The 16831-nt window shown below is 37.6% G+C and overlaps 1 protein-coding gene across 1 annotated transcript; it reads left to right on the top strand.

Annotated features, from left to right (window-relative positions):
* The first annotated feature begins 10813 nt into the window (after nt 1-10813).
* Nucleotides 10814-16140, top strand: LOC126593771 (transcription initiation factor TFIID subunit 12-like). Its single transcript, XM_050259886.1, has 9 exons — nt 10814-11417; nt 11643-11798; nt 12650-13255; nt 13639-13713; nt 14241-14319; nt 14411-14475; nt 14622-14657; nt 14807-14988; nt 15516-16140. The coding sequence occupies exons 1-8, from the start codon at nt 10866-10868 to the stop codon at nt 14948-14950; spliced, it is 1713 nt and encodes a 570-aa protein (XP_050115843.1). The 5' UTR covers nt 10814-10865; the 3' UTR covers nt 14951-14988; nt 15516-16140.
* The last annotated feature ends 691 nt before the right edge of the window (nt 16141-16831 follow it).

The raw sequence follows: 16831 nt of genomic DNA, 5'->3' as shown, positions 1-16831 counted from the left end.
GACAAGTAATTCTACACTTAAATGAATGATATCTTCTGCAGGGATTGACTCAAGTGGTAAGACTTTCATGCTCTTGCTTTTAAGTTAATATATCTACCAACAGCCTTGACAAGCTCCAACTTTTGGAAGACGGATGCCAACGTTAAATTAATGTGTCAGGGCAAAATCTTAGGATCAACCGAGATGTGTGTTAAATCAAAATGGATGCCAATGTTAAATTAATTTGTCTCTCTCATCACGTGATGATATATGAGGAGAGAGATACGTATGGGTGTTAGGACTCTATTGAATTGTCACTGAGCATAATAAGGACTATCATACGTGGAATTAATTAATTAAAGTCAAAACCATTTAAAGGATAAAATCCCTTATTTGTAGGACACTAAATGCGTGCTTCAGTTGTGGTTTAACAACTGACAAACGTGGAGATTTTTTAGGCTTTGACGATCCCACGATAGTTGGGATGCAGTTGGGTTCATAAGCCTATACAGGAGGTGTCCCTGCTCACGGGAAGATTACATCAAAAACAAGATCTAGAACTATCGCTAGGGTTTTGATATCAGGTTCCTCTGTGAGTAGAAGACTCTCTGTGTTGCTGTTTTGCTGCTTGTATCATGACGTCCTCAGGTATGATCATACCCAGACTCCTCAAATATATATATATATGTATATGTGAATGTTAATTGTGATCCTTGGCGAAGACTAATCAGTTGTAGGTCTAACATTTGGTATCAGAGCAAGGTTAGTCTACTTGGATTCAAAACTGTTTTTTAGTTTAAACATGTCACATATAATCCTCAGTTGAAGAATTTTAAGGGAGCAAGACTTTGCACCGATGCACAACTGCTTAGAAGATCACATCAAAATGGGATTTTGTCAAGCATTGTTGCATGAATTAGGTCGCAGGACATTGTAATTCATTTATCATAACATACATACTGCTCTCTTCAAAAAGGGAATATATGAATGGTTCGATTAAGTGAATTAGGGCATAGTGGTTATTTTGATATTAAATTGATCTAATTCTTGTCCAAAGACCTGAGTTATGAAGGTGTTTAATATTAAATTAAGTAGCTATGTCAATGAAACTTGTAGTAAAGTGTTTCTTGCCCAAAGGTGTTACCTTGTACTACATGCAATTTTCATTGTTTGTTTCACTAACAAATTAATGACGTCCTCAGTGAATCCCATGTCCCTGAATTTTTCCTCTATCGAGCCGCTCAATGGAGGAAATTACAAAAAATGGAGACAAGATGTTGAGATTATTTTAGGACTGATGGACTACGATTTGGCACTTAGAGAAGATGAGCCAGCACCAGTGGATGTAACTAGCACAGCTGCTCAAAGGTTGAAATTTGAAAAATGGGAAAAAGCTAATCGCATGGCATTACTTGTGATAAAAATATCAATTGGGGAAGCTGTGAGAGGGGGACTACCTGCCAGTGACAAAGCAAAGAATTTCCTTGAAGGCATTGAGGCAAAGTTCAAGGTCTCTGAGAAAGGAGAGATAGGAAACCTCATGACAACCCTGACTACTTTGAAATTTGATGAAAGTCACACAGTTAGGGAGCACATACTGAAAATGGTGGAGGCAGCGGCAAAGCTCAGTGATCTTGAAGTGCCTATTGATGACTCTTTTGTGGTTCATATGGCTCTTAACTCTCTCCCTGAGAGTTATGAGCAGTTGAAGACATCCTACAATGCCCAGAAAGAAAAATGGAGTTTGAATGATTTGATTTCAATCTGTGTCCAAGAGGAGGCAAGGATGAAACAAGGAAAACAAGAGGTTGTCAATATGGTGAGCACAGACAAAGGAAAGAAGCACGATGTGTTTTCTGGTAAGCCAAGCAAACCCTTTAACTTTTCTCACTCTGCTGGAAATAATACTCTCTCCTCAAAGGGACCTCAAGGTTTTAGGGTGGATATGGAAAAGGTTAAGTCTTATTTTTGCAAGGAATATGGTCATTTCAAAAGGGACTGTCCAAATACTTTCGAAATGAAAGACATGGGTGATGCTACTTTCGTGCTTGGAATAGAAATAATTAGGGATAGGAAAAGATGCTTACTAGGGCTCTCGCAGAAATCTTATATAGAAAAGGTCCTAAAAAGATTCAATATGGAGAGTTGTGCAAAAGGTGAAGCCCCAATGAGCAAAGGAGACAAGTTTAACAAATCTCAATGTCCTCAGAATGATATTGAAAAGCAAAGCATGTCCAACAGACCCTATGCTTCACTTGTTGGAAGTTTAATGTATGCACAAGTTTGCACGAGGCCGGATTTGGCTTTTGCAGTTAGTGTGCTTGGGAGATTCCAAGCAAACCCAGGGGAATATCATTGGACTGCTGCCAAGAAGGTTGTTCGATACTTGCAAAGGACCAAATCCTACATGTTAGTATATGGTAGGATTGAAAGGTTGGAAGTGATTGGTCATTGTGACTCAGACTTTGCGGGATGTGAGGATGATCGAAGATCAACGAATGGGTATGTTTTTCTAATGGCTGGAGGTGCTATTTCTTGGAGAAGTGCAAAGCAAAAAACTTTGGCTACTTCAACAATGCAGGCAGAATATATTTCATGTTTTGAAGCAACCCAACAAGCCATGATGTTGAAGAATCTTATTTCAGAAATGAGGATAGTTGACACAATTGCGAAGCCACTTGTAATATATTGTGACAATAAAGCTGCTGTGTTCTTTTCTAAAAACAACAAGAAATCTTATGCAGCTCGATTAATGGATGTCAAGTATCAATCAGTCAAGGAGAAGGTGAAGGCAGGAATGGTGTCTATAGAACACATTGACACTACTTTAATGTTGGTTGATCCCCTTACAAAACCGTTGGCAGTGGGAGTTTTCAAGAATCATGTGGCAAACATGGGCGTGGTTGAATCCTTTGATTCAGCTACTGTATGGAAGTAAGGGTTATCTTTCATTTGATTTCATCTTTTGTTAAAATAAAGCTTGAATTCATGTACTCTTGAATTTTACCCTGTTAATGGTTGAGGTTTTATTTCAGCTATTGTATATATGTACAAATATATGTATGCAATATATTGAAATGTTGTGGACTGATGAAAGATTCGGACTAAATGTGCTTGGTATTATAAGCATTCCATTGGAGCTAAACAAAAGCTTGACAATGGTGGACTGCTCTGATCAGTGGGAGCATGGAAACAAAGTTTTGAATTTGTTTCGGTAATTATATCATGCATAAGTTATTTTGGGTGATGTGATCTTAGGGTGCTTGTACGAGTTGATGTATAAGATTTTCTAAGGTTCATTTCTTTGAAATAATTTATGGCAGATATGCAAAGGGATTAATGGTTGTGTTGACAAAAGTGATCACTAAGGGATTAATACGTTGATAAAGGATATGATCAGTGATAATTCAAGTGGGAGAATGTTAGGACTCTATTGAATTGTCACTGAGCATAATAAGGACTATCATACGTGGAATTAATTAATTAAAGTCAAAACCATTTAAAGGATAAAATCCCTTATTTGTAGGACACTAAATGCGTGCTTCAGTTGTGGTTTAACAACTGACAAACGTGGAGATTTTTTAGGCTTTGACGATCCCACGATAGTTGGGATGCAGTTGGGTTCATAAGCCTATACAGGAGGTGTCCCTGCTCACGGGAAGATTACATCAAAAACAAGATCTAGAACTATCGCTAGGGTTTTGATATCAGGTTCCTCTGTGAGTAGAAGACTCTCTGTGTTGCTGTTTTGCTGCTTGTATCATGACGTCCTCAGGTATGATCATACCCAGACTCCTCAAATATATATATATGTATATGTGAATGTTAATTGTGATCCTTGGCGAAGACTAATCAGTTGTAGGTCTAACAATGGGATAATTTATATACACTCGGTGCAAAGCCAAGACCCTAGAGATGGTTCAAGTTTGGCTATATTTTTGAATTTCACTTATACATGTTTTGAATTTCACTTATTTTTCATATCCGATGGCCATTATTAATACCATAAGCAAAGAGCTCAAGGGATTATTTGAATTTGATCTGAAGTGCCTACTACTTGTCTTGTCCGCAAGAGCACTGACAAGTTCCTAGCACACAATGCATAATGCAGTGAGGATCCTCACACTTATACTCATAGCATTGTTCTTCACTTATGCATTCTAGATTATAGGTTGCCGGAGATGGGGATGCCAACGCAGAAGGGGATATAAGGGCTCAGCCGTCTTTTCATGTTCCAGTTCTCTACTTTTAACTCCGTCTTGCAAACCTGCATCAACATGCATGTCTAACAAAATTATATATGCAGATCCAGTACCCTAAACCCTGCGTATGTATGTATATACACATAGACATCATATCTATGTGTGTGTGTGTGTGTGTGTGTGTGTATATTATTGATTCTAAAGATATCTAAGACATTGAAAAGGAGATCAAATGAGGATATACCAAGGATGAGAAGGAACCACACTAATATCGCAAATGTCTTCACCATTTTTTCACGGAAGAGTATGTGGTATCAAAATTTGCAGGGAAATTCTGTTGTCCTAAACTTGGTGATGGTGGAAATATGAGTCTATAGGGCCATATTTATATAGTGATCTTAGGTGTTTTTGTATCCATTATATTCAAACTTGCATGCATTCTATTCATATGGTTATTGTTGGATATATACAATGCATATGAATTTAAATAGTTATTTTATTATTTGTCCAAAAATAAAAACACAGTAATCAATGGTATGATTACAGATTGTTGTATTTTTATGTTTGTATCCAATTTTTATATGTATTGTATCCATTTGGAAAAGAAAATTCAAACTACGAAATTCATCTAAACTATGAAAGATTGAAAAGAAAAATTCAAACTTGCACGCATGCATTGGATATAGTGCATATGAAAATTGGAAAGAAAAATTCAAACTTACATGCATTAATGTATTCATATGGATACAATGCATCACTAACCATATGAATACAACACCTAGGATCACTATATAAATATGGCCTTAAGATCATAATGCTACCATCACTAAGATCACTAAGTATAGGAAAACAGAATTTCACTTTTAATTTAAATACGACATACTCATTCGTGTACAAATGGTGAAGACTTGTGCACTATTAGTGTGTTTCCTTCTCATCCTTGGTATATCTTCTTTTGATCTCTTTTTTAAATATCTTATTTATATAATGTGCATAAAATTTAGTTCTTAAATATTTAGAATCAGTAAGATATATATATATATATATATATATATATATATATATATATATATATATATTTATATGCATGCGCGATGTATAGGTGTAGATATGTACATATGTAAGAGGATATAATACTGGATCTGCATATATAATGTTATTGGACATGCATGCTGATGCAGGTTTGCAAGATGGAGCTAAAAGTAGAGAACTGGAACATGCAAAGAAGGCTGAGCACTTATCCCTTTCTGCGTTGGCATCCCCGGCTCCGGCACCATATCATCTAGAATGCATAAGTGAAGAACAATGCTATGAGTATATGTGTGAGGATCCTCACTGCATAATGCATTGTGTGCTAGGAACTTGTTAGTGTTCTTGCGGAAAAGACATATAGTAGGCACTTTAGATCAAATTCAAATAAAGGCAGTCAGGTATTATGAAAATAAATGAAAATCAAAACATGTGTAAGTGAAAATAAAAAAGAAATATATCCTTGTGATGAAATTATCAATGAAGTTATACTTCAAATTTTCATTCTAATTAATGTTTTATATTTTTACATATCATCCAATCGTATTACGTATCTTTTAATGTATTTTTATGTTTGTAAAAATAAGAAGATAATTACATTAAATTCATATGCAATGTATCCTCCACTAACCATACAAATATAGAATACACGGAAGTTTGAATACAATGAATACAAAAACACCTATGATCACTACATAAATATAGCCCTAGAAACTCAAGGCCTTGTATCATGCATGCTTACATAACTAGGTCACTCGTAGTTGTCTTTAGCGAGTCACTCAGTCAGTTGATCAACCAACTCCCTCACTATTCAATGCCTTCATAAACTCATTCTCGGACGCTCCTCCAATAAACACTTTTTTATATAATCCATTATACTTTGAACAAAAGTGCTTATGAGCAAAAATACTTTCTGCATAAGCATCTCAAATGAAAAATAATAATTAAAACATTTTTTTCCCTACACTCTTATTTAATCTTGTCTACGTTCTATTTGATTCGTTCACTCGAATGGTCTAAATTATTATCATTATTTTTATACAAAATAGTAATTATTATCATTTTGTTTCTCAAACATGTCCCTAGTTCTTGGATCTAAACGTCAAAGTTTCAGCCCACTTTAAAAAGAAAAAGAATTTTTTTTTCTTTTTCCAACAAAAATAAGAAATAAAAAACAAAAAATCTTACACAAAGCGATAAAGCTCCGAACTTTGCTTGCATTATGCTCCCCTATGAAGGCCCAGAAACCGTAATCCGAACACTGTTCTAAAAATCCCCGCCTAGCGCCGATTAGGCCCCAGCCCACCGCCTTGATTAATGCCTAGGCCCCAGCCCACCGCCTAGACCACATAGGCACCCGCCTAGCCCGCCTAGGCACCCGCCTAGACCCACCTAGGTTGCAACTCACTTAGACAGAAAATACATAACTTTCATTTTGCATTTTGTTTTTTTCCAATAAATTGTAAGAGACTTGTTGCATACTTGAATGAACAAACATTATATTCTTATTTCACATGTTTTCATTATGTTCCAATCCTTCATGATATATATGCATTCTATTTTGTAGTTTATGATGAAATTATATATATTTCAAGTAGAAGCAGACACTTATTTACCTGAAATATAATAGATTTACTTAAATCCGCCTAGTCCGCCTAGGCACCCGCCTAGGCCCTGCCTAGCCGCCTAGGCGCTAGGCCTCAACCCGCCGCCCGACTCGCGCCTAGTGACTTTTAGAACCTTGAATCCGAATAAAGACCTAAAATTTCCCTTCTTCCCAACATTCCCAACAAACTGACATGGACCAACAGAACTCCACCACCACCCCAACTCCCTCCACCTCCCAACCACCCACCGAATCACCCCCAACCGCCCAATCCCAGCCTCCACCTCAGCCTCAGCCACCGCCGCCCTCCTCCTTACCAACCACTCCAAACTCATTCCGTTGGTTTAGAGTTTTTACGATTACGAAATTAATAATTGAGCATGTGTAAAATTGAGCGCATTCAGTTTGATGCATTTTTTAATTTTCGTCATAATTTATTTTGGGTGAAGTAAAGATTTGTCCCTCGGCACATGAGAGATTTGCAAGTGGTATTAAAAGGAAAATTGTAAAAAGTAAGGGTAGAATGATTGTAAGTTCAGAGCTTTTTCAATTTTGAACCAATATTGAGCTAAAAAACTAAAATCTTGCCAACCACATTGAAAGGGTTTTCAGTTTGAAGCACAATCAATTTTCGGCGTTTGCTAAAGAAAGTTTTCAAGTAGTAAACCCTAAACCTTATAAATTTGTTATCGTCCTAATTTATTAGGTGACTTGAAGCTTACGGCTTGGTGCGTGAGAGATTTGCGAGTGTAGAACCAAGTACAAATATAAAACCTTAATCAAAATGAAAATTTGAAGTGTAACTTCATTGATAATATCATCACGAGGACATATTTCTTTATGAATTTCATTTATACATGTCTTGAAATGCACTTATTTTTCATATCCGAATGGATCAAGAAAGGAGCTCAACTGATTATTTGAACTTGATTCCGCAAGAGCATTGACAAGTTGCCTGCACACAATGCATGATGCAATGAGGATCCTCACACTTATACTCATAGCATTGTTCTTCACTTATGCATTCCAGATGATAGGGTGCCGGAGACAGGGATCCCAACGCAGACGAGGATAGGGGATCAGCGTTCCTTGCAGGTTCCAGTTCTCTACTTTTAGCTCCATCTTGCAAACCTGCATCGACATCCATGTCCGATAACATTATATATGGAATCCAGTACTAATACATCACCCTTACATATGTATATATCTCCACCTAGACATCACACACACACACACACACACACACACACACACACACACACACATATATATATATTATTGATTCTAAATATTAATAACAAAACTTTATGCACATTGTCGAAGATATTTAAATTTTGATCAAATGATGATCTACCAAGGATGAGAAGGAAGCACACTATTATCGCATAAGTCTTTGTCATTTTTCTTCGGAGGAGTATGTGGTATCTAAATTAGCAGTGAAATTCTGCTCTCCTAAACTTCGTGATGGTAGCATTATGAGCCTATAGGGCCATATTTATATAGTGATCATAGGTGTCTTTGTATCCATTGTATGAGATTATACTCGATTAGGAAAATAACAATGTTGCAAGGTTTGTGCATTTCTGGAAACGTATCAAGGCCCGTTTTATAGCGTTTATGGAAAGAAATCACAACGCATTTTCTGAAGAGATTATAGTTAGCATAGGAGAACACGATGCACTTAGACACATTAGAATCCGTGAATGGAAGTTTCCTCATTGCTGAATGATTACTTGCTACAGATGGCATTGTCATCCCTAATGAAGAGATTTGTTTCCATTTTGAAGAAGAAAGGTTTTCACAAAAGAGGCACGGCGTGTTTTGGTCTGAAACCGTTCTCAGAAAAATTCCAAACTAATGTTCGGCAGAGGAGTTTCGGAATTTTATCGCATATAAGTAACTTTTATATGAACGGTACAGCGAAAAATTAGCATTGTGTTGTTTTGATGCAGTTAACAAAGCATACCAATTCCCATCAATTACGAGTGTGACGCTATTGGACTGTTTCACAATAGCTTGGGTCTTTTAACGACATGTATCTACCTAGGCACTCGGTATTCCCTGTGGCAATTGTTTGATTCTGCCCTCTCTGTTGTGGGACTTGGTTTAGTGATCCTATCCGATACAGGGGTAGGCGGTGAAAAAATGGTGAAGACTTGTGCGGTATTAGTGTGTTTCCTTCTCATCCTTGGTATATCTTATTTTGATCTCTTTTTTACATATCTTATTTATATAATGTGCATAAAATTTAGTTCTTAAATATTTAGAATCAGTAAGAAATATATATATATATATATATATATATATATATATATATATGCATGCGTGATGTATAGGTGTAGATATATACATATGTAAGAGTGATATAATACTGGACCTGCATATATAATGTTATTGGACATGCATGCTGATGCAGGTCTGCAAGATGGAGCTAAAAGTAGAGAACTGGAACATGCAAAGAAGGCTGAGCACTTATCCCTTTCTGCGTTGGCATCCGCGGCTCCGGCACCATATCATCTAGAATGCATAAGTGAAGAACAATGCTATGAGTACATGTGTAAGGATCCTCACTGCATAATGCATTGTGTGCTAGGAACTTGTTAGTGTTCTTGCGGAAAAGACATATAGTAGGCACTTTACATCAAATTCAAATAAAGGCAGTTGGGTATTATGAAAACTAAATGAAAATCAAAACATGTGTAAGTGAAAATCAAAGAGAAATATATCCTTGTGATGAAATTATCAATGAAGTTATACTTCAAATTTTCATTCTAATTAATGTTTTATATTTTTACATGTCATCCAATCGTATTATGTATCTTTTAATGTATTTTTATGTTTGTAAAAATAATAAGATAATTACATTAAATTCATATGCAATGTATCCTCCACTAACCATATGTTGATGCACAAAATCAGTGAGAACTTTGGTACAACAGAAAGTGTAAAGTTTGTGACTTTTGCTAGATTGCTTCGGTCACTAGTGTGGATAAATATGTAAATGGATAGAGACAGGGAAGCAAACACAAGATGTACGTGGTTCACCCAGATTGGCTACGTCCACAGAGTCGAGGAGTTCTCATTAATTGTGAAGGGTTTACACAAGTACATAGGTTTAAGCTCTCCTTTAGTGAGTACTAGTGAATGATTTTAGTACAAATGACATTAGGAAATATTGTGAGAGAATGATCTCTATTTATAGAAGAGAGTTTCTAGTTTCATTATGACATTGACACGTGTTGTGTTGTGATTGGCTTCTGATGTTGACACGTGTCGCGCTGTGATTGGCCTCCTGGTTTGAGGGAAACTCTTCTGGGTCCTTGACGGTATAACGTTGACCGGTGCTCAGTAGTTTTGGAATTGATCAAGTATGGTACAAACACCATACGAAAAGAGAATACACAGAAGTTTGAATACAATGAATACAAAAACACCTACGATCACTATAAAAATACAGCCCTAGAAACTCAAGGCCTTGTATCATGCATGCTTACACAACTAGGTCACTCGTAATTGTTTTTAGCGATTCACTTAGTTAGTTGGTCAACCAACTCCCTCACTATTCAATGCCTTCATAAACTCATTCTCGAACGCTCCTCCAAAAAACAGTTTTTTATATAATCCATTATACTTTGAACAAAAGTACTTATGAGCAAAAATACTTTCTGCATAAGCATTCTCAAACGAAAAATAATAATTAAAACATTTTTTCCCTACACTCTTATTTAATCTTGTCTGCGTTTTATTTGATTAGTTCACTTTGATGATCTAAATTATTATTATTTATTATTTTTATATTTATAAAAAATAGTAATTATTATCATTTTCTTTCTCAAACATGTCCCTAGTCATTGGACCCAAACGTCAAAGTTTCAGTCCACTTTAAAAAGAAAAAGAATTTTTTTTTCCTTTTCCAACAAAAATAAAAAACAAAAAACAAAAAATCTTACACAAAACGATAAAGCTCCAAACCCTATAAAGGCCCAGAAACCGTAATCCGAATAAAGACCTAAAATTTCCCTCCTTCCCTTCACTCCCAACAAACTGACATGGACCAACAGAACTCCACCACCACCCCAACTCCCTCCACCTCCCAACCACCCACCGAATCACCCCCAACCGCCCAATCCCAGCCTCCACCTCAGCCTCAGCCACCGCCGCCCTCCTCCTTACCAACTACTCCAACCTCCACCCCAACCCCCCCTCCCCCAAACCCTAACCCTAACCCTAAAACCTCCACCCCATTACCCCAACAACCACTACATCAACCGCAACCACCACCCCAGTCCCTTCCACTCCCTTCGCAGCCCAGGACTCCCTCCACATTGGCTCGTCCTCCCCCCTGGCAGCAGTCCCACTTCCACCACTTCCCTTCGCCTTCTTCTTCCGCTTCGTCTGGGCCTCCTCCTCCTCCGCCGCCTTCAGCCTCCCAGCCTCCCCCGCCGAGGGGCGGCATTGCCATTGGTGTTCCCGCGCATCACACCGGCCCTTCTCCTCCCCAACCCACTCCGTATTCGTCTTCCTATGGGCATCATTTTGGTGGGATGGGCCGCGGCGGTGTCTCTGTGCCTGAATCTGTATCCAATTCCAGTCCTTCCCAGGTGACATTGTAACTCCATTCATTATGATATCTTTGTTACTTCCCACAAAAGAAAAAGAAGACAATTTTATGGATTATTCGATATTTCGGTATATGTTGGGTGACCAATTTGGACTTACAGTTTGTAATTTTACCATGTTTTGATTTTTCTTAGATAGATATTTGTGTGATTTACTTGCTGCTGGAATATTTAGTAGTAGTTTTTTTTTTTTTGGGCGATATATAGGTGAGACCGTCAATGCAGGGAATGGGGATGATGGGTTCACTCGGTTCTAGTTCTCAAATGCGGCCAACTGGGATTCCGGCACATCATCCACAGAGGCCAGTTCAATCCTCTGTGAGGCCGCCATCTACTGCAAGTAATCAGTCCCCGTCTTCTCAAGTCAGTATCCAGTTTCTACATTTTACTATTTTGATTTTAATGTGCAATATGTAGTTTGTGGACATGTGGAAATGTGGATATATAATGCGACAGTGCTCTTTCAAAACTGATAAAGACGATCTATGTTGCCTGCTAAGGTTTTTCTGATTGGATTTATTGTGGAATTTGGTCCTTTTAACTTCAATATACTATTAGCGAATCAAACAAAGGACTGGAGTTGTGTTGTTAGGTTCTTTGTTCACGGTGAGTGTGCACGAGGAACTTAAAGTAAAGTGGAACTTAGGCCATATTTCTTAGGAATGCTTATGAAAGTTAGATAGAGTGACTTGAATGCAATATATCTGAGGGAACGTTCAAATAACTCATTGAACTGTGTCATTTGAATTCTTGAGCGTTTAGTAGCAGCTTTGTAATTCTTGAGTAATTCGTTTGGTAGTGCTCTTCTAGTGCTTTTTTAACAATAGAGTCTAAACTTTAAAGTTCCGTGGGACTTTGAAAATCCCTTATCCAAACATAGGGCAAAGAATTTGATAGTGAAGATTAATAAGTTATGGTATTGTTTGAATTTTGTTTCCGGAAACCTGACGTCATTTTTCATTTAGTATTGTGTTAGTTGAATATGCTTGGGGATACCATTTGTGTGTCCTGCTTTTTTTTTTTTTTTTTTTTTTTACTGTTATAATGGAACCATGCATTCTTTGCTTTTGACCTTAAACTTTGTTGGTGCATTTCTGTATACGATTCTTGTTATTGTGCCTTGTTAAAGATATCTGGTAATTAAGGTTTTTTTTTTCCTTTTTTTATTTTAATGTTCTCCAAGTATGTTTGCTTATTCCATTTCCTTTATGCAGAATTTCCAAGGGCACAGCCTTTTACGAGTTTCATCAGTGGGATCTGGTTCATCACCAAATACATCTCCAGGTTTGCAGCCTCATACTCAGCCATGGTTGTCATCTGGGTCACAAGGGAAGCCGCCTATGCCATCCCCTTCATATAGGCAGCAGATGAACTCGCCATCCATGCAGCAAAGGTCGCATCTTCCGCAGCAACAGCCCCATCCTACAGCTCCCCAGCAGCAGCACCATTCCATGCCTTCAGCTTCACAGCAGCAGCACCATCCCCTGCCTTCTGCTTCACCGCAACAGCACCATCCCATGCCTTCAGCTTCACAGCAACAGCATACATCATCCGCGCAACACCAACAACCTTCCTCATCACATCAGGGTCCCGAGCATTTTGGCCAACAAGTTCAGCCATCAAGGGTCCCACAAACCATGCCTCGTCAGCAACAAATCACAAGGGTTCAGGGCCCTGTAAATCCCAAGTCTTCCACTCTTGTAGCTGCACAGCCTAACACGGTCCAATCAGGGGCCCAAAATAAAACACCTAGTCCAGAAACAGATGAATCTTGTAATAGAATTCTTGGCAAAAGAAGCATCCGTGAGCTAGTCAACCAGGTGAGTCATGTTGACCTTCTTTCACCATACTTTGATATTCGCTCATGCTAGCATTTGTGCTGAGGTTTCATCAGTATTCATTGTTAAAGCTAAATCTAAGAGGCATTCCTTCTGCTTTTGAGTGGATGGTCATATCATTTGTTAATGGTTCTTAAAGGAACAAGTTTCACCCATTTATATTGGGGAGAGAAACATTACCTCTAGCATGTTAATTGGCAGCTCCGATCTCTCTAAATTGCTGTATCCTTTTCTAACATATGCTCCACATTTAGTATGAGGGGATTGCCTAACCCAACCGCTTGACTAAAATATCTTTTTTTGTTTATATTTAAAATTAATCTTCATTTTTGTTTCCTGTTACTGAGGGTTTTGCTTTTGGACAGATTGATCCATCTGAGAAGTTGGATCCAGAAGTTGAAGAAATTCTCATGGACATTGCAGATGAATTTGTTGATTCTGTGAGTAATTGAGCTAGTATTTTGTGTTTTGTTTTTTCTTGCACTTAAAAGATATCCCTGATTATTAAGCATGTATGCCTAAACAAATTTTGGGAAGTTAGAATTGCCTTATTTTGTGATACTGGGCCTTTTTGTACGCTGCTAACCATGGCTATTCTTAGCTTCTTCATATAATATGATCTGCATATGTTTCACAATTTCTTAATTTGTAAGTGCTTGCTATCTTTTTTTTTTTGGTCAAACTCATGGGTATCCTTTGTGTCCATATCTTCTCTAGCTGAAGTAGGTGCTTGGATATGAAAAATTTTCCTCGATAATATGGCATTGTTGTGGCCAGCACTAACATCATAGGGAAAGGCTTTATTTTGCATACTTGTTTCATATTGTCTTTTTGCTTCACTGCTTTTCAATATGCTCTATAATGATTGACTTTTCATTATCCCCAGTTATAGCTTTCTATATATATCTATTCTATTTTGTTCATAATTCTTATGTTGCCAACATGTATTTTTTTTTTCCGTGTGCAGATTACAACATTTAGTTGCTCACTAGCCAAGCATAGAAAATCAACTCAATTAGAAGCAAAAGACATACTTCTACATATTGGTTAGTTATGTGGGAGAAGTGCTAGATGATGTTTCTGTTCACATTATGTACATCTAGTGCTTAATCTTCTGTGTTTATTTGTTTCGTCCAGAAAAAAATTGGAATATAACTCTTCCTGGGTTCGGTGGTGATGAGATTAAAGGCTTCAGAAAACCAGTAAGCATTGACTGACTGGTTACTAGTACTTTTGTATCGTAAAACTTAAAAACGTATGTTTATGGTATGCAAAAAAAAAAAAAAAGAAAAAAAAAGCCCTTTAATGCTTCATTAATTGTTGATTGCTTTTTGTGATGGTTTTGCAGCTTACAAATGATATGCACAAGGAGCGCCTTGCTGTGGTAAGTTTGTCCGGCGTTTTCTTTGCTGTTTTTGTTTGAACTTGGCTGGTTAGAATAATGCATCATGAATGATTATGAATATGTAAAGCTTATTGTTGGGTTTGTTATGTTTTATTTTTGTTTAATTTTCTCCTTCCCTTCTTTGGCAGATAAAGAAGTCCATAGTAGCAACTGAGACAGCAAATGCTAGGAATCCCACCGGACAAGCCACTGGAAATGCAAAGGGTGGTCTTGTTAAGACACCTGCCAACATCATAAGCTCCCAAAACTCTAATATGCGTGAAGTTACATAATGACGTGAACTGTTACAAGCAGATTTTATACTAAAAAGGTGTGTCAAATACGATGCTTATATTTGTGTTCAATTATCTTATTATGCTTACTACAAGTTTATGCATGTAGACAGTTCGGGATTTCTTAGTTTCAAGGTTATAATGTCTATGCTGTGATGCTTGTGGAAGTGTTAACATTGGATTCCACTCTCGCTCTTAACTAGCCCTGGTGGTTGGTTAGCCAACAGATTGGGTTGTGTGAGGTTATTAAATGAATACCAGATGTAGACGGTAGTTCTTATAACTTCTCTCTTCCATTATTTACCAAAAAGAAAAAAAAATGTTCCTCCTTCCCTGGATTGGGGTTTGATAAATATATCAAATTGTGTTGGTCTGTAATTAGCATCAGGAATTAATTTTCGGGTCATGATGCTTCTGGTCTCGGGTTTTAACAGAGTTCCAAATGGTCAAGCGAGAGGAGCGGTTGTCATGTCCAGTTGTGAAATGCTGCATGTGAGGTTAACTGTGCAGTTTTTACATACGGTGTGAAGTACTAATTGTTGTGCTTCTTTCCAATTGTCGACAGGTCTCTGGCATCGCATACTTAGTGCAGGGGCCAAATTTTGCTGTAAAATTTCTCGATCTGACGATCGAATGAGGAGAATCCTAGCGGCCGAAGTCTTCCTGGAGGTAAGGAACCAGAAGTCTCCCAGGGGGTGTGCATTGAAAGTACGAAGTTCTGCTGAACCTACCTCTCTAACCAGTTGTATATGGAAGAACTCAAATTTGTCACTGCAGTGCATATCGGCAAGTTCGTAGTGTTGTATTTTTCTTATCATCCATCTTTACCAATATAGTAAAAATTTAGATCGAAATCTCAGTCGATTAAAACCCGATAAATTCCAAAATTCATTTTATTTTTTATGGAATTTTTCGTCGTGATATTTGAGGGCATGAAATCTGGTCTACTGAGCATGAGACGTGACAAATTGACATGATTGTAAGATAGCAATGATTCAAACATCAGATATCAATTTTTCTTTCATAATATGTACCACTGAGTGGTCGAGAAAACCAACGGTTGTATTTTGTATATACTATATACAGATCTTGGGAATTTTTCGCAACTGTTAGGTTCTGCATAAAGTTTGTGCCATTAAGTGGTACGTACAATTGTAACCGAACTCTATATTCAAAATAATTTTCTAGTATGTTTTAGTGTATCTGTTTTTTTTTTGTCAAGGGGAAGATTTTATTCCAACTAAAACACAAATTTACAAACAGACAAAGGCCCAACAAACGTCTATAAACAACCAAAAAGGGTCTAAATAGAAAGTAAAAACAATAGAAACAGAGAATGAGCCCAAAACCAAAGAACATCCAAGAAGCATCCACTGCCTTCTCCACCAACGGTCTAAGGAATTGCCAGCCAGCCAATTCTTCGACCACTGCCTATCATCTCCTGCACACAGCCATAAGTTAGGGGCAATTAGCATCCAAGCAAAAGAGGCCAATCACCAGGTGGAAGCTCAAAACAAGTCCTGTGCAACACTGCCGCAAGTGGCCCACACAAAGGAGAACGTGATGGTGTGGAAAACACCTGAGCTGGTGCAAGCGCCGGAACTCTACACACGAACTCGATAGAGGTCATGGCTAAAAAACGAAGCAAGGAAGAACTAGGAAGAAGAAAACCCACAAAGTTAGAGGAATTGGATAGGCCGAATTGAAAATTGGGGAGAACCAACAGTGGATGCAGGGAGAAAAGAAGGAGAAAAGGGAGAAAGGACACATCACCCGACCCCAACCGGAGAGAAAGAAACTCTCACAGAGGAGAGGAGCTGAAATTCGTTTTTCGTTTTAGTGTATCTTATACATTGAGATTTTTAACCACTAAATCATTCG

The sequence above is a fragment of the Malus sylvestris genome, chromosome 12 (genome assembly GCF_916048215.2).
Source record: "Malus sylvestris chromosome 12, drMalSylv7.2, whole genome shotgun sequence".
Lineage (NCBI taxonomy): Eukaryota > Viridiplantae > Streptophyta > Magnoliopsida > Rosales > Rosaceae > Malus > Malus sylvestris.
This window is presented reverse-complemented; position numbering and strand designations above follow the sequence as displayed.

Bases quoted from the DNA above. Each gene is read 5' to 3' on its own strand.
- LOC126593771 (XM_050259886.1), top strand. From the start codon at position 10,866: ATGGACCAACAGAACTCCACCACCACCCCAACTCCCTCCACCTCCCAA. The intron at 13,256-13,638 runs GTGAGTCATGTT...GCTTTTGGACAG, and splicing joins TCCGTGAGCTAGTCAACCAG to ATTGATCCATCTGAGAAGTT. The intron at 14,320-14,410 runs GTTAGTTATGTG...TGTTTCGTCCAG, and splicing joins AGACATACTTCTACATATTG to AAAAAAATTGGAATATAACT.